This window comes from Bactrocera dorsalis, chromosome 2, assembly GCF_023373825.1.
Source record: "Bactrocera dorsalis isolate Fly_Bdor chromosome 2, ASM2337382v1, whole genome shotgun sequence".
Taxonomy (NCBI): domain Eukaryota; kingdom Metazoa; phylum Arthropoda; class Insecta; order Diptera; family Tephritidae; genus Bactrocera; species Bactrocera dorsalis.
Genome location: NC_064304.1, coordinates 34797078 through 34816244, shown reverse-complemented (window position 1 = coordinate 34816244; position 19167 = coordinate 34797078). Strand labels below are relative to the sequence as shown.

The following is a 19167-nucleotide window of genomic DNA, read 5'->3' as shown; positions in this document are numbered from 1 at the left end:
AGATAAAATTAACTATGACTTCGAAGTTATGACTGTCATTAGTGACGTGGGAGCCAAGTCGCGAATGTGACGACTGTTTGTTTAATGACAGGAGATATTTCGTCTTGTCCTCGTTCACTACCGGACCCATTTGCTTGCTTCCTTATTCAGTCTGCGGAAAGTAGAACTAATGCCAACTAATAGTCAACAACCTTCCATTGGCAGGCCACCGAGATAGCTGAGACAATACGAAGAAGAACGCGTATAAGAAAAGGGAAAACTGACTCGTGAAATATGAGCTCCGGAAAATACATTTTTAAATGAGCTAAAGCCGATCGAACTTCGCTGGAAGCTAAAGGAAGAATAATTCGGGAAATAAAGCATAATTTTTGTTTTGTATGCGAAGTACTTATCGGAACGACTTGAAATTTTGAACGATGGAAATTTTACCTAACGATGGTCACTGAACTGCTGGATACTTCGCCTACTCAGCTCATTTGATTTACAACATCTGAAGGTCTAACACCATTACAATTAATTATTGGTACAACAGTCGTTTATAGATTTATTCCTACATTTTCCATTATATAGTAGTATATACACAACTAACAATAATAAACAAATAAATATATGTGTATGTATTATTTGTATGGCACTGTAGCACACACATTGTACATATTTACAAGTACATACAACTTGTTATCAAAAATTTATATGCTTTACATATGTACTATATAGTATGTAGTTGAGAAGCAGTAACACCTGATGAGCGCAGTCTCTGACTAGTAATCCAATCGCCGTCCCTTCGTGTTCTACGTGTGCAGACATATGAAGCGGCGATTAGTCTTCCGTCACCAAGAATGAGTTAGAAATGCCTTCGTATGGGAAAATGCCACCTAAAATATATTTGTAGTTGCCGAAATGACGAATACGATATTCGCCGGGCAGAGTGTTGGTGCCGATGGTCCAATGAATGTGAATATCGCTGAAGCCGAGTATCAGATGAACGCGCTCCCAAATGAATCTACAGGCATTAGAGAGTAAAAATAATAAAAAACAATAAAATAATTGATGAATGAAAATATAGTACACATTTCTCCTGAGGGATGGCATAAACGATAGCGCAAACTTACTTCGTTTCCCAACTGGCATCTGTATAAGCGACCTTCCAACGTTCTTCGTTGATCTTACGCTCTACCGCAAAGTATGTCTTCTCAGGAAATAGATTATTACGCGGATTACCAGCAATAAAAGTGACTACCACAGTTTCATTAATCTGGTACGACTTTTTAGGCTGCAGCTTAACGAAACCAAAATCCTTGCCGATCGGATGCCCATCGAAAATAACGCCAGTATTCATCGACAACATGCGATCGTTCATGTATGGTGGTGCGGGTCCCGGTGGCAGGCGCTCGCCACGTATCATTGCTTTCGTCAATTGCTCGAAGACATCCATATAGATTGTATGCGTGTTCGGACCAAAAATTGTCGATGCTGCCTCATACCTTTGGGCCTAATAAAGAATAGTGAATTTAAAATGAATAGTGTAAACAATTTTTGCCAACGAACTCACTTGATATTCCTCCGGCGTTGTGATATAGCTAGTATAAATATTCGATAAACCTGCGATAATGACTTCCGTATCTTTGCCCCCAGTCGCCACAGCCACAGCGCTAATCTTATTACGCAAACGACGTCCAGCCATTGTGGTGAATTCGCCAGGTACAGCGGCCAATATCAGATCGCCGATCTTCAAAAGCTGCGTAGACACAATTTTCGGTTGCCACTCGTAGGGGAATGTCGCCTGTGAAAAAATGAGAGTTTCTACGTCAATTCTTAATTTTTACCACAAAACTTGTGACCAACCCTGCCAGTTGCTAATAATATGGGCTTCGGCGAATGACAGCTGATGTCTTCTTGTGTTGGCGGCACTATGAAATCACGCACCGCGTTCCACATTGCATTGCCGGTAATGGTGCCCTGTTCAAAACTAAATGCGCCTGGTCCGTCCGTGGTGCCAGCAGCAAAACTGTAACCCATGGCGGGCAGACAACCGCGTATCTTGTCCAGTTTTCTTTGTAGTGGATTGTATGTGGTGCCATTGTAGTTGGGCATATCGACGAATTGATGAATGTAGGCCAACTCGCCGACTATTTCACGACTTGTCGTCTCTTGACTGTTATCGTTTAGTAAGCGCTAGAAAGCAAGGGTTATATAAATTTTATTTGAAAAACTGGAACTAAACACATAATATTTTTGAATTTAGTGCCATTTTCTCAGCTGCTTTGTCTAAAGGACAGTTTTTAGGCTTTTATATTCATAAGAACTTTTGTGGAGCAAACAGACTATTTGAAGTTAAGAAATAAGGAGTTCATCATGTCGAATGAACTCACTTTTATATTTTCGAAAGTTGTCCCAGATCCGAGAAGATGCATCGTTCTTAATCGCAAAGTATAATTCCACACATTGCTCTCATTAAAAAGCAGCCGAGAAAACCTTACTAAGTCTTGAAGTCTCAAAATTTTACTCACCAAAGCACCATCAGCTAAACGACTTGCTATAATTTCAGTGCTTTCAAACATGTCGCGTCCTGGACCAGACGCAAAACACTCGCCTTCTTTTTGTGGACATTTTGAAGTAAGTAGATCGCAATCATTACCACTAATCGAACACTTTGGACCCATAATATTCGGTGACACATCGCCCAAATTCGACGAACAGAAAGCGCCAACAAATTTGCCCTAAAAATAAAAAAAATTAATTTAGAATAGATAAAATAGAATATTGTGGAAAATTATATCCATGAGTTCAAAAATAGTTTAAATTCAAACTAGGCATTTTGAAAAGTTAGCCTCTACGTTGAGTGAGAAAATATTATTAGATAGACAGTAACAGACTGAAACTTTTTTTTAATTTTTGTACATGCTCGAATATTGATTTTGAGTTCGACCAATTTTAGAAAATATTGCTTGTGTTAAGGCTGGTATGCTTACTTTTCCTGGTACTTTATTCGTATTATATTCCTTCTCCAAAAGCAGCGAAGCATAACCCATATTGTCAGAGGTCACCAATTTGTTCGTGTTATTCATTGAGGTCGGATGTACCGCGTACCAATTGAAAGCACCCAACAAAGTATTCTCCGAATCGACAAAACGCAATTGCGTCAGCACCTTATCCACATCGTGCTCATATTGCGCACGTTCCTCCACGGGATTACGCAAATACGAGGTTGGCGAGCGATTAATGTTCACATTTAGGATAGTGGTTCTTGAGAGGAAGATCCTGCCATCCACCATATTGTCGGTGGCGCGTTTGATGCTCTAAGAAAAAAAAAATTCAACATTTTTTAAAATGATTAAATTCTATATAATCTCACCAAGTAGCAACCCTGCACAAGCGCCTCAAAGGTCTGCGGCACGAAACCCAAAATCGATATATCATACAACAAATGCATGAGAAAGCCGCCGGGTGCGCTGTGAGTATGCGTACCGCTGATAACCACATTATCCGCCGTGTAGATATCGCCATAGCGCGCCTGCAAACGTTTCACCACCTACAAATAAGTATACAGAAAGTGGAAATCTATGACAAGATTTAATATTTTTTTTAATTTCACCTCTCGCTTGACGCCGTAACCCATCATGCCTGCGTCCACGGAGACGAAGGCAACGCGCTTGTGGTTCTCATCCTCGACAACGAAGGCGCGCGCAAACTGACGCAGGTGTAGACCGCGTCCCACTTGTTTGAGGTTAGCATAACCCATCTGAGAAAAATAAATAATAAATAATTTAAGCTACAAACTTATAAGAAAACTTGTTGTTTTGTTTAAAAATACAAGCAAAATTATTATAACATAATATTTAAAAATAACAACAACAAAAACAATCTGCATTTTATTAAAATAATTTTCAATCAATTCACTTACGAAATGTATTTCCACTGGTGGTCCCGTACTATCCGCACGTCCCACTCCCACCTGATAAGCACTGATACAGCTCCATAGCACGCCGCTGAGGCACAGCGTGACTAACGCCACGAGGATTACGCTCGCTTGCCAATGCATTTTTGTTATCTCCAAACAATTTTATTTATTTTCGATTTCTTCACTAACTTCCTTTCTTTTCTTCGTTACTACAGTTGAAAAATATAGAAATATCTGAAAATATAAGGGAACTGCATTTGCTCGCTTGCTCCCTTCTCTACGGCTTTACGACAACTGAAATTGGAAGCAAGAAAGTAACCTTTTTATTTTCAATGTAATACAATTAAATAAATTCATCATCATCATCACCATCCCTTATGGTTGAATCGCACTTTGCTAAATGGCGCAGTTCACTAATTCGCTTTCAGAAATCGGATTAAATGTGTAAGTGTATGTGCGGAAAAATGCATTTGTATGTGGAAATAAAAGGAAAAGTGTATAAACACGTACATATGTATGTATGTACATATGTAAGTATATTCGGAGAAGAGCTGAATGCAACAGGTAACATGCAAAGTATAATAGTTTTTTTTTTTTAAAGGCGGTATTGCCTTGATGACTGATCTAAGGCTAAGCACGTAGTAAAGTCTGAACTGTTTCATTTTCAATATTTATAACCGCTTCTCATAGCTAATTAAATGTATCTTAAGTGTGAAATTTATAAATAAATTGTGACAAAAAAGTACCCCGAAATTGTAATTTAAATTCCTCAGGTAAATGATATTCCAAAAAAATGTATTTCGCTAAGTTGGTAGGACTGTCCTTAATTACTATGCCAAATATGTGCGCGATCTGTCAATCAGTTTGTTTACAACATTTATATATTATCATATTTGTCGATATCGGATCACTAAAGCTTCCATGTAAACTAAATGAGCGGATTCAAGTCCTTGCAATGAAAAGTTCATAATTTTACGAAATTTTTGTATAAATCATTATGTCAGGCAGCGCTATAATCTCCGAATAAACTATTCAGATCGCAACACTATAGCATATAGCTGCTATATAAATTGAACAATCAAGACAAATGTATACAATACGTAGGTTGCTATATATATTTCTGGACTAGGCAACACTAAGTGTTGCCAGGTGCAATCTGACATTTCCATTGGAAAGCTTGACATTTTTTAGCATAACATCACTCAGAACGTTTTATCATTTAATCGTGAATTGTTTTATTTACAGGGAATTAAAAAATTCATCTCGGCCAAAAAATGGAATTAACTCGTGAACATTTTCGTGCGATCATTTTTCACAACTTTCGACGCGGATTATCACGACAAGAGTGCATCGATGAACTGAAATCTTTGTATGGCTACGAGGCACCATCCTATAGCACTGTGAAAAACTGGTACAACGAATTGAATCGTGGCCGACGATCGCTCAAAGACGAATTCCGTGAAGGTCGTCCAAAACAGCCGTTGTGCCAGAAAACATCGATGCCGTACGTGAACTGATAATGCAAGACCGTCATGTAACATACCTTCAGATAGAGGCATTCCCAAGCATTTCTCCCACCAGCATACATTCAATATTGCATGAACACCTGGCCGTAAAAAAGGTTTGTCGTTGGATCCCGCACAATTTGACAATCGCTCAAAAAAAGGCTCGTGTGGATTGGTGTAAAGAAATGCTGAAAAAATACGATCGCGGTGCTTCAAAAGACGTTTATAAAATCGTCACAGGTGACGAATCATGGATCTATGCGTTTGAGCCCGAAACAAAACAGCAATCGACCGTGTGGGTCTTCCAAGACGAGCCAAAACGAAAAAAAAACATTTTCGTTGATAAATATGCCTATTTTCATTATTAGGCCAGAAATATATATATCAGCCCACGTATTCATGTATTTATTCCCTCTTATGCATCAAAAACCTGTGAACAGTATTTATTATATCTTCGGTGTTGCCAAAGTTAAAATTTTTTCTTGTTCTTGACTCGAACTTTGTACCTGAAAGGGTGTTTCGGTGGGGAATTTTTCTTCATTTCTTTGTTATGAAGAAGATCTCTGATAATAGTCATCGTATTTTCGAGCGACGAAGAACGGTAGAAAGATATTTTGTGTGCCACAAAAAGAAATATGTTTTACGCCCGCTTGTGATTGGTGATAAGAAACAGATCCATTACGACAACATTAAAGGCAAAAAAAAGTTGGAGAAACCTGGCCAAGCAGCCAAAGGTGAAGCCAAATATCCATGGTGGTGGTCAGAAGGGCGCTTTGTATTATGAGCTTCTAAGAGCGGGTGAAAACATTCATGGGGATCTTCCCATTTTATAAAACAACACTTGGAAGTTTTATTGTACTCGCCATATAGCACATATGTACCTTGAATTTGAGACTACCATTTGTTCTGGTCGATGCAGAATGTTCTCACTGGTATACGATTTTGGGTGTGAACAAACGGAAACACTGAAACAATTTTATTTAGCGATTTCATAGGGTGTGTAGTATTGAATTCTAAATACCGAAATTACTAACAGCCTTAAGTTTATGACGAAGGTGAACGTACTTTGAAGGCTGTTGTTTATGTAGCAACTTATTAATTTTGTTCCGTGTTCTAAGAGTCTTAAACTCCTTCCGAATATATACATATGTATACGTATAAGATCTGCTCGTAGATCTAAAGAACGTGTTTAACTTTTTTTTTTAATTTTTTCCTACAGAACTCTTTTATAAATTTCACGGAGGAAATTAATTACGGAAACCAACTTTATCGCCAGCGTGACTCGAGTTATTCTAGCCTAATTTCAATAATAATTTTCATTCTTTTCATGACTTTGTAATAAAAAATTTCCTGCACGAAAATAAAACATACATTTTTTTACTCTTTCACATACACTTATGTACATATGTATATATTTAAGATTATTGTCTGCATTAATTTAGGAGTTCTTGTCGAACTTTTCTATCACATGAATAAGAAAGTTCTTGAATTTATCTGATTATATGTACATATTTGTTAAGGTTAGGGTGCTTAGCTATGAAGCTTTGATTATTTGTAAAAACAAAATTTATCAATTATGTCACTCTGGGAACTGTACGCTCAAATATAATCTTCCTTGTAAGTGTGGACTTTAAAGTTTACAAATAAAGTATTTTATATAAAACTATAATTATCTATTTGAAACATTTTAAGTCTTGTGGAACTCAGATTAAGTAAACTCGGTTTAAGTGACCATTCAAATCCACCCAAAAAACTTGCATCTACAATTGATATCAACATAAATTCGTTCCATTATATGCCATTCCTCGCCGCGCGAGATTATGCGATGAGGTTGGAACCCATAAGCACTTTACCCAAAACAAGTGTTCAATGTCACCCATCGCGGCTTAAATTCATAAATTAAACAAAACACGAACCAACGAGTTGAACTTTGCCTTTTTAATAATACAAATGCCGGTGCGAATTACACGTTCAACATAATAATTAAGCTAACCTTAAAGTGGTCAAAATAATAATAATGAGGAGTTATAAAAAAAATATAAATAAAACTTGCTGCAGGTTCAAAAACGAATGCAAACACTACATTTGAGTGTGTATGCAGTTAACTTGGCCCAGCACTCACGTGTGACTGTTAACTGTAATTTGTATTTATATATAGGGTGATTTTTTAAGAGCTTGATAACTTTTTTAAAAAAAAAACGCATAAAATTTGCAAAATCTCATCGGTTCTTTATTTGAAACGTTAGATTGGTTCATGACATTTACTTTTTGAAGATAATTTCGTTTAAATGTTGACCGCGGCTGCGTCTTAGGTGGTCCATTCGGAAAGTCCAATTTTGGGCAACTTTTTCGAGCATTTCGGCCGGAATAGCCCGAATTTCTTCGGAAATGTTGTCTTCCAAAGCTGGAATAGTTGCTGGCTTATTTCTGTAGACTTTAGACTTGACGTAGCCCCACAAAAAATAGTCTAAAGGCGTTAAATCGCATGATCTTGGTGGCCAACTTACGGGTCCATTTCTTGAGATGAATTGTTGTCCGAAGTTTTCCCTCAAAATGGCCATAGAATCGCGAGCTGTGTGGCATGTAGCGCCATCTTGTTGAAACCACATGTCAACCAAGTTCAGTTCTTCCATTTTTGGCAACAAAAAGTTTGTTAGCATCGAACGATAGCGATCGCCATTCACCGTAACGTTGCGTCCAACAGCATCTTTGAAAAAATACGGTCCAATGATTCCACCAGCGTACACACCACACCGTGCATTTTTCGGGATGCATGGGCAGTTCTTGAACGGCTTCTGGTTGCTCTTCACCCCAAATGCGGCAATTTAGCTTATTTACGTAGCCATTCAACCAGAAATGAGCCTCATCGCTGAACAAAATTTGTCGATAAAAAACATTTCGAACCGAACACTGATTTTGGTAATAAAATTCAATGATTTGCAAGCGTTGCTCGTTAGTAAGTCTATTCATGATGAAATGTCAAAGCATACTGAGCATCTTTCTCTTTGACACCATGTCTGAAATCCCACGTGATCTGTCAAATACTAATGCATGAAAATCCTAACCTCAAAAAAATCACCCGTTATATACATACATATGTATACATATATCGCTTTGTGCGTAAATTTAAAGTTGAAAATGCTCAAAAATTATAAAAGTCAACTTGAAGTTGTGAATTTTTATGTTAGGTGTCACTAAAGGTGCATACATACATATGTAAAGGTATGTACATATCTATGAAAATTAATGAGATAATTGCTAAACCGAGGTATAAACTACGGTTTATCCAGTCTATGTATTTTTAGGTATACATAAGTGTGCGCGCTTTCAGAAGCAGTTCTGTTGCCAAATATTGTAACACATACTCGTTGTAAACTTACCTACTGTTGTTGGTAGAAACAGAGGTCGAACCCAAATCTCTACTAACAGCACCAATGCGGTGGCACACTAAAACCACATATGAATAATAAATACTAAGGCATAAAAAGTGGTTTGCATAACCTGCCATAATACGAGGCATGGTTTGTATTAATACTTGTGATTATGAACAGTTGGAAAAGCAGAAAAACAAATTTTTACTAGGGCAGTTGTCTAAAATAGTTAGATTAAGTAATTTTATTTAATTGGTACATGTTTTTTGTTCGATTCGCTTATTTTCAAGTCATTGCAAATCAATTCACTATGTACGTAGCGCTTTCAGCCCCTTCGGAATATTGGGAAAGGTCTCTGGTGATAATTGTTTGTCGCGAGCATATGGTTTTGACTGGTACAAAATATTTAAAAAAGATCGAAAACGCGTTGACGATGAAACACGTCCTGGACCACCATCAACATCATCTAATGATCCACAGGTGAATAAAATAAATAAGATGGTGCATGAGAATCGACAATTAACAGTCGGAGATCGTACTGGCATTGTTGGAATATCGGAAGCATTATTAAAAACCGTTTTGAAAGGTCATTTAGCCTAAGAAAAGTGAAAGCGTGAATGGTTCCATAAGTTTTTTTGGAAAAACAGCGTCGCGTTAACGTCTTTGAAGCAATGCTTTCCTACTACCAGTTTGTCATGAAACGTATTACTGGCAATGAGCCTTTGATCTATGCATACGACTCGGAAACTTACGCCGAGTATCATGGCAAAGGTGAGCCGAAGCCGAAAAAACACGGTAAATCCGGGCGGCCAAACTGTCAACAATGAATTCTATTTTATTATTATGCGTCTTTTGCATGAAGCGTTTTTGTAAAAAAAAGGCCGGAATTATGGGCCGACAACTCTGGCTTTTTGCACCACTAGAATGCACTGAGTTCTTCGCCAAATTTTTAATCAATATCGAGTTTGCGGCACCGTATTCGCCTGATCCTCCGTGTTACTTCTGGCTATTCAGCAAACAGAAACGATCGCTCCGGGGAAACCGTGTTGAATCAATTGAAATCACGCATTGAAGACTATTCCGGAAATTGACTTTAACAACTGTTTCGAACAACTGTTGGCACAAGTGAATTGGGGCCAAGGGGAATTCTTTAAGGAGTCGATATAGATTTTAAAAAATAATTTAAGAATATTTAAGTTATGGACTTCATGTTCAGACGCAAGCGGACAGTAGATTTTTAAAGTAAATTTGAAACAATGGAATAATAATCAAGTTACACCATTTCTGTAAACCGCATGAAAATAGCAAAGAAGTGAAATCACGGCAAATTAAATACGTATTTCATTGAACAATCACATGAAAATAACATTTGTTCATAAATACGAAAAAATTGTGAAAAACTCGAAATATGAAAAAAAATGGAAACTGAAATTGGTTTTATCCACATTGATTCGCTGACAAGTTAAAGAAACAGTAACGGGTAATTCAAGTAGAGACACTTTTTTCAATGGCCTTTCTTTGACAGATCGACAGATTATGATCAACATAATCATATTCGCAACACCATCACCCATTTTGAAGGAACTGAGCTGCTCGACCTTCTCAAGCGACATCGTTTCGCTCTATGGGCTCTTGAAAAGTTTCAAGAAGATCCGACATTTTCTGGCCAAATTTTGTTTAGCGATGAAGCCCATTTTTGACTCAATGAGTACGAAAACAAGAAAAACTGCCTTCCATATTTTAATGGATTTATTGAGAGAACACTTCTGCAAACATATAATTTTTCGTTTTGGTCCGGTCGATTGGCCACCAAGATAATCTGTTATCAGACAGTTAGACTTTTTTCTTTGGGCATATGTAAAGTCTAAAGTCTATGTGGACGATCGCGGTTCGATTCAGGCCTTGGAGCAAAACATCACGCGTGTTACTAGACGAAATGCTCAAAAAAGTTATCAAAAATTGGACCCAACGAATGGCCCATCTCCGACATAGCCGCGGCCAACATTTTAAACAGATAATCTTCAAAAAATAAATGTCAAAGAATGTTCTTTCGAATGATAATATATGTACATTCCCCATTAAATTTAAAGTTACTATGTGTTTTCTCTAAAAACGAAAACAAGCAGGGACCCTCGAAATGGGTCGCCTTCTTGTTGTAAATCATCGAATTTCCACCAAAGAGATAGCAGACGATCTCAAAATCTTTTATGGATCGACTCTACAAATTTTCTTAATGACGAGACGTGGGTTTATGAATACGACGTCGAAACTGTCCAACAATATAGCGAATGGCGCTCCAAAAATGGGCCAAAACTAAAAATACTGAAATTCCTGAATGCCCTGAAAACCATTCCATACAACAAGTGCATGTTATTGTATTGGCTTAGGATCCTATTTGGAAGGCATTAATAAATATTTGTATTAAAATACCAAAAAAATGTTTTCTTTTGTCGGTCTGGCTCATATTTCTTGAAATGGTATAATCAATATTGAAGAATTTAAAATGTATATTTTTTATTTCTCTAAGTAGAGTAATTTTAAAAGTTTAGTACAACTTTTCCCGCTAATTTCCGAAAAATTCGCAACTAGTTTCGCAGTTCGAGTACTCGAGCACCGAAGTTATTGTAAAATACACAAACAATTAATTAAATAAAAATGTCAAACGTCACATAACGCTCAGATTTGATTTCGTTGCATCTTTTACTGGCCCCCCCTCCGTCACTCCTCCCTTATCACAGCGCCATAGCAGGTGGCATGACCATCAACGCCGGCAACTGATGACACCGGCTAAGTCGCTCATTCATAAATACTCACAGCTAAGCAGATACATAATCACACACACATACAAACATATATAATTCATATATTATACATACATACATATATACGTTTGTTTGATGCTTTTATTTACACCCATTCGTACGCCATTACACACAAACTTGCTGATTTACAAACTCTATTGTTGACTTTTCGCATCTGTATATACACAGATATGTACATACATATGTATGTTTGTATATATGCATATATGTATATATGGATATGTGATACGTGTGATTTTGCGGTGATTACTTAAGGCTACTCAATTGAGCAAAATTACGGATGTACGTATGAGCATTGGATGCTGGCTTTTGTGACTCGATTTGGGGCCTATTAAATGCGAATATTTTTGCGCCGACGCTGCTGAACTTTTATTTATTTCATTTCGTTTTATCTTTTGATATCTTGTTATTATTCTCTTACCACATCTACTATGCATGTCCATATGCCTGTGTGCTTGTGTGTATGTCAAGTGCCGTTTTGGAGGTTTCCTTTCGTTTGACCAAGTGAATCGAATTGATGCGATATATTTTTGAAGCTTCGCTTTGCACTGGGTTTATGATATACATATGCAGTCTTCGAAAATCGCACAGTGAGGTTATGTAACTGTAGTTTTTTTTAATGTTTTTCGAACTATAAATTTTTTTTACACATTTTTTTAGTGATTCATGGCTTTCTGTGAATTATGTTGTTCAAAAATATTTTTGGTAATTATTTAAATTTATTATTAATATTTTTTTTGCATACATATGTATATTTAATCGTTGACATTTCTTTCATTAGTTTTGTTTCCGTATATATGTTAAGGATTTTTTTATTTTTAAAATTTTTATTATACATTTGTTTTTGTGTCTTTTTTGTTTTAAAGAGTACAAAGGCTCAAAATGTACTATATATTAGAGTATTTATGTTTTACAAAATTTACACTTCAGAATCGCTTTAAATTATTACCAAAAATCTTATTTATTAACATCATTAACTGACAAATTTATTTAAGAATATCAAGTACATGGGTACAGCCGTATCGGAAAAGTTTTTCCGCGAAAACCACATTTGAAGTTATGGGAGTCGATTACACTAAGTTAATTTTTTTTTGACAAATAAACTTATAACTCCGATACTATTTGCCGGATTAACTTCAAATGTGTGGGAAATATTTTCAGATATGCGTACATTCTATATATAAGAAAACTACTTTTTGAATCTCACAAATTGATATAATCCTCTAGAGGATTAGGTCCGTCAGATGCACAAGGCTTAAATATTTTATATAATTTCTATACATATTACAGTTTCTTCTTCTTTGGCTTAGACACCGCAAGTGAGAAAAGTACTCTGAGCGCTATTCACTTGGAAGTGGCCAGAAACGATTCTTTTACATATGACTAATGCTGCTCGCGACTTCCGGTCTTAGGCCAAGTATTCTCTGGGTATGCAAAAAACATCCGTTTGTAGGCGAGCTAAAGGGAGAAGACGAAATGTCCCTCCTCTGGGTTGTGCGCTGGGTTTGGGACCCGCCACATATGAAAACACACCACAATGAAAAGATCAAAACACCCTCGGATGAGAGAACTCTCTTTTTTTTGATTTAGTACACTTTAGGGTCCTATAAAATATCATTTCAGCATCTTAAAGTTTCAAAACGATTTTCTCGAAGTTGCAGTAATGCGATTTCTATTATATACAGTTTTCGTCCAAATTTAACTTCTTTTAAAAAATCCAAAATTTTTAACGTACATGCTTTACTAATAAGTCTAATGTGATCGCATTCTTTATTTGGGTTTAAATAGCGTATTCTTAGAACCAGCGTCGCCATAAGGGGTTACAAAAAATCGATGTTGTTGTCTTATTAAATTCTATAACATCTCTAGAATATTGTCCTAAATTTTCCAGTTGACCCGACTAATAGTTTTGGAGATACAGCCTTTGAGAACTTGTGCGCTTGCAGCTATGTAGCTAGGCTAACTGCACCGTTTTTAAACGTGTTTTTCTCGAAACTATGTTTTCAAAGTCGGTTGTCAAGATTACTCGCGAACTACTCAACGGATCTTAATGAAATTTTACACAGGTGTTCGAGATATCATTTACAATGTCTTGAACGAAGGATTTTTTTTTAATTAAAAAAAAAAATCGGGAAATTTTCATCGAAATTTGCATTTTTTATAAAAACGTCTGCCAAAAATTCAATTTTCATTTTTTTTCCTTCGTCCAATACCTAGCTTATTGTCTTTACTAAAACACGGTTTATTTTTATTTCATATGATCCTGAAAGAAGTTCTGCTGACAACGCGGATGCATTTTCCGAGGGACTGCCGGAAATGGCGTGGTAATGACTGCCATTTTGAAATTTTTTTTGAAGATTTTACAAAATGTTTATTAAATATGAGTCTTTTAAATAAAGAAAAATTTCATTAAAATATTTCATTTTTTCTATGTAAAAAAAAAAATATTGAAAAAAGGCCGTTTTTTGCCCGAGGAAGGTCATGTAACCCCATAAGGAGCCTCTTTCCGAGGTGATTTCGAGTATTGCCTCGGAACCGCCATTTTTTATTTAATTATTGTTATAATTTTTTTATACTTTTAATAGAAAGCCTCAATTTTAAATTTTAAATTATAACCTTCCTTAATAATTCTTTTTGATTTAATTTTTTTTTTGTATGCATGCGTTACAAAATGCAATCAATGTTTTACACAGTTTTTACCAGACTTAGTCGGTTTTAATAAAGTGACAATGGCACATAAATCACAGTTTGTTATTGCTGATCTCTGTTTCAAAAGAATTTTCGTTCATTTTAATATTTTAAATGAATTAGAGCACAACAGCCGCTAGTTAACTTTGTATTTAGGGTTTTTTATTTATTTTATTTTTTTAATTTAAATTCATTCAGTTTTTTTATTTTTTTGTTTATTTTATTTAATTTTATGTATTTATTTTAATTTAATTTAATTTATTACTATTTATTTTTTATTTGTTCCAATTTATTTTAATTTATTCTATTCTTTTTTTTATTTTTTCTTAGTTATTTTATTTCAATTTATTTTATTTTATTTAGCTTATTTTATTTCAGTTTATTCTTTATTTAATTTTTTTTTTTAATTTTTTCTTTTATATTTTAATAAATTTACTTTCTTAATTTTATATATTATTTTATGTTATTTTAATTTATTTTTTTTTTTAATTTCATATATTATTTTATTTTATTTTAATTTATTTTGTTTTGTTTTATTTCATTTTATTTAATTTTTTTATTATTTTAATTAATTTAATTTATGTTTTGAATTTTTTCTTATTTATTTTGTTTTAAGTAATATTCATTAATTAAATATTATTTAACTTCAGTTTATTTTATTTAATTTTTTATTTCTTTTTAATTTTACTTATATGTTTATTTCTTTTCTGTTTTTTTTTTTTAGAAAAGGATTTGAAAACTTAAATTATTTTTAAATTTTTTCGATATTATTTTTCCATATTATCACTTAAATATGCCTTTATGTTATGTTGTATGTACATACATAGCTTTGACACTAAGAATGTGTTTAACATTTCACAAATCGACGATTAAGTTTAACTGTATTTTTTTATTTAAAATAATTTTCACTTAACCAGCAGTTCGCAATAATCAATTACCCACAATGTATTATGTATGCATATAATCAGAGTAAGTAACCACACCGAGATGTCATACACATGTGTATATACTTATACATACATATGTATTATATGTATGTAAATACCTTTAGCATCTCACCACTAGTAAAAACAAATGCACTTAAAATTTTTCACTGTAAATTTGGTTTGTGTTATCACCATTACAACTGAACTGCATCAATGCTGATAAATTAATTATTTATTTATGCATGTGTGCATATAAGCGCTTACAAAGCCAAAACAAAAGATAATCAGTTACAAACATATGTATATGTATGTATGTAAATTATATACGATATCCGCCCGCAAGCGCCGAACGCTATTCAAACACGCGCGCAACTTCGTTGTGGTCTCTTCTAATAGTTTGACATTGAAAGTCCGACATAAAATCATTCACCGCTTTCCGATTTCTTGTTATTCACTTTTTTAATTTATATTTTATTTAACTTTATTTCAGCGCTTATTTTAAATATTTATTTTTCACATTGCACTCTGCACGCTACAACAATTTTTGACTTTAGCTTCTGTGACTTTTTTATGTCCGCCAATCGTTTTTACTAATTCACTAGTCCAATTGCACCACCCTCGATGGCATTTGCATAGCAGTTAGCTACTAGTGCGTTGCTTGTTTAATATTTCGCAGCGAGCGCGATTCCAAGCGACCGCTTTGTGTCCAAGTTGGCGACCGTTTGCGCGGCCACACTGAGCGCCAAAGCGGAGCAAGCCATCATTCGTCCGCAGTCGCCCACTCTGACCGCGGCGCGTCGACGATTTGTGAGATTTAGGGCTGTTGCAACGCAGCAACGTAGTTTGCGCCCATCGTTGACGGTGTTTAACGATCATTAACGGTTCTACTCGGCGGCTAGCCGCTGTGCTCAGCTCGGCTTAGCTTAGTATAGCTGAGCTAAGCTCAAATGTTGCTGTATGTGCTTTTAAGTGGTGTGTGTGTGTGTGAGTACGGGGAGCGTTAGCGAGAATGGTCAGTGTTGATGACGAAGACTCTTTGTTTAATTCCGTGGTCATGCAAATGTATCGTTTGCTGACGGAACAGCTGTTCGCTGGGCTTCTTTGTTTCGTGCGCATTTCGAGTACGTGATTGTTTTTCTTGTTGGGACTTATGTGAGTTCGGTTTAAGTTATGCTTGATTTTGTTTTTGTTCGCTGTGATGACGTTTTAATCGTGTTTCCAAGCAACATACCTATAATATACTTATGTACAGAAATATGTACATATGTATTTTGAAAACAACAGCAGAAAATTTTAACCTCTTATGGGGCCTGAATAGTTCGTGCCATTTTAAAGAGAAACTTATTACACAAAAATTAATTCAATATTCGATTTTTTTAAGCAAACTAATCGATGAAATGTTTTAAGCTTTTTTGGAAAATATATGTAAATGTGTTCAAGAAGAACTACAAACAAAACAATAAAAGACCTCGTCGACTGCATCGAAGCAACATAATAATAAACGCTTCACAATTACAAAAGATTAATTATAAGAACTTGAGTTCGATGGTTTAGTCTGTATGGCAGCTACTTATGTATATGCTATTTTGATCCGATACCGACTTTGCAAAATTTCAGATCGATATCTCAAAAACTTAGAGACTATTTCGCGTATATAGACAGAAGGACTGACAGACAGACTAAATCGACTCTGCTCGTCGAGCAGATTATTTGTATACAGTATAAAACCCGAGAAAGGAAGATCGACACACACCACCTCTTTCTCGAAAGAACGAACTGCCGCATGAAAAGGAACTGCCGCTCTGTCTGAACTTGGTATCCCTACAAAGCTAATACGATGTTGAGAAACACCAAAACATCCATCAGAATCTGGAAGAGTATACGGTCTCCGTCGCTTCCTTCTATGCGTTATTAACTTCGTGGCAAACTTAATATACCCTGTTCAGAGTTTCAAATTTATTTGTTTTTGAATTACAACTGCAACCAATTTGAAAAATGTAGTTTCTAAAATGATTTTTCGAATTATTGTAGTATAGTTACACATTTTCCAATATAATTTTGAAATACTATCTGCATCTGCATTTTACTTCAAAATAGCCTAAATGTCGACGGTATTTCTTCAGCCTTCTTAAGGTTATTAGACCAACTTCAACCATCATCATCTCCGTTTAGCAAAATCAGTTGAGAAATGCTTCGTTTGTTTTTTCGTCATTTACTGTCTCTTTTACACAGTGAACGGTTCGTAACCCATGTGTCCTGCAGTACCAGATAATGTTCTTTATTTGTCAAGTTAAGTTAAGTTGAATGGCGTTAGCATTCCGACGTTAGCAAAATCTAAACTAGTTTAAGAAAACCCGGCGTTATGGTCCTTGACTTGGAAATCGGTGTTTGAATTTCAAAATAAGTTCTGCTAGTTAACTTAATGGTGGTTCTCTGTAACTGACAATATTGACCTGGAATCCAAAATGTGGGTCGATATCAATCGAATATACTATTTGCAATTCCATTTGTCGTTCATGAAGTGGAATAAAAATACGAGACTTAAGTTCTGCTAAAAGATTAAACCTCAAATCAAGTAATATTGAAATATTACAACAAAATGTCAGGAAAGATCACCTCTTTAGACGTCTGATTCGGCAAGAGTTTCTTACGTACGAAAAAAATATTAATTTTCATTACTATGCAATAAACATTGTGATGTTTTCAAACGGATCTACGAGGTTTCCAGCTTTCTTGAGGTTATACTCGAATGTTTCTTCCAAGCTGTTTGTTAAATATACAAAAAATGCTTGTAGTCCGTATATTAGTAGGGCAACACACAAATAAAATCGTATTGTTATAACGGTAGATAAACATAAATATGTAAGTACGTATGTACCGGATACCGAATATGTATGAACTCCACCTGGTGGTCGTTTATAATCCAGTTAATAAATTTGGAATGCCATAAATTGTGATTAAATGAATGAGTTCACGATTAGATTATTCGAAATGCACTTTATAACACCAACAATGTTTAAGTTTTTAATGCTAGAAGCATTTTTCCAAAACAATTCCCTTTCCACCTTTACACTTTTTCATATAACAAGTTGTTATTTAATTGTTGAAATCATACCATATATCGAAGAAAACTGTTGACTGTTGACCATGATTTTTGACCAGCTTTGAGGTGGATTTTTCGACTTCGGCTCCGCATTACCACCGACTGAATTAAAAATTCGAACTATATTTTGCTCACAGTAGTATACTTCAAAATATTTTTCAAAATTGTTTTCCGGCATAAATTAATGTTTGCATTTTTTTAACAATATATTATTACAATATAGTATATCGATTTAATCGTCCAGTGCTTGACCCTAGAGACAATTAATTAATATATTATACTTGTATAAACTCACTTGCACGTGATCTAGCTTCAACTGTACCGCCTCAGTTTCTACTAACTACTGCTACAATAATTATTTTTGTCAAAATTATTTTACTAAACGGTTTACCATAATCAATATTCGTCATAAGCACATTTTCATAGGTGAATAAATATTTCAAAATTCCTATCGCGATTATTATAATATTATTCTTTAACAATAGAACACTTGAACTTATCTTGGAGATTAAGCTGCGATATATACATTCATACATATGTATAAACTATTTAAGTATGTATATAAATATATTTATGGTTATCTGGATGAAGAAGTTGTATATAATGGGTAATTTAGGCAATAAATCCATAAACATTAATATTACAGCTTTATTGGAATTGGTCGGAATGATAGGGTTAAGCCAAGTAACAAAAATAAGCAAAAACAGTATTTCATTTAAGTAAGTAAGGACGAATTTGGACGGAAGTGAACTTTATAAACTGTCGTAAAGTATAAAGTTTTAATATGAAAGTTTGAAAGTGGAAAGGATAATTTGCCATAGGGGATCAGTTCCGCGGTCCAAGAGGTTTAA

The 19167-nt window shown here is 34.9% G+C and overlaps 1 protein-coding gene across 5 annotated transcripts; it reads right to left on the bottom strand.

The window, feature by feature from the left end:
- Positions 1-517: 517 nt before the first annotated feature.
- LOC105231761 (neutral ceramidase) lies at positions 518-18722 on the bottom strand. 5 transcript variants are annotated; one of them, XM_049447577.1, is made up of 11 exons: positions 15333-15986; positions 12021-12273; positions 3905-4195; positions 3596-3742; positions 3356-3532; positions 2973-3299; positions 2511-2720; positions 1846-2175; positions 1553-1783; positions 1113-1492; positions 518-1003 (listed from the first exon to the last, which is right to left on the bottom strand). In XM_049447577.1, exons 3-11 carry the CDS (start codon positions 4040-4042, stop codon positions 820-822), a joined length of 2124 nt encoding a protein of 707 aa, XP_049303534.1. In that variant the 5' UTR covers positions 4043-4195; positions 12021-12273; positions 15333-15986; the 3' UTR covers positions 518-819. The 5 variants fall into 5 exon arrangements, with proteins under 5 accessions (XP_049303534.1, XP_019847856.2, XP_049303531.1 ...); XM_019992297.3 differs by having other exon boundaries at positions 15347-15986; XM_049447574.1 differs by having other exon boundaries at positions 15478-15986.
- Between the last annotated feature and the right edge of the window lie 445 nt (positions 18723-19167).

Coding starts and splice junctions, on each gene's coding strand:
- LOC105231761 (XM_049447575.1), bottom strand. CDS start 4,042: ATGCATTGGCAAGCGAGCGTAATCCTCGTGGCGTTAGTCACGCTGTGC. Junction 3,743..3,904: donor CACCAGTGGAAATACATTTC/GTAAGTGAATTG, acceptor TATTTTTCTCAG/ATGGGTTATGCTAACCTCAA. Junction 1,493..1,552: donor CAACGCCGGAGGAATATCAA/GTGAGTTCGTTG, acceptor ATTCTTTATTAG/GCCCAAAGGTATGAGGCAGC.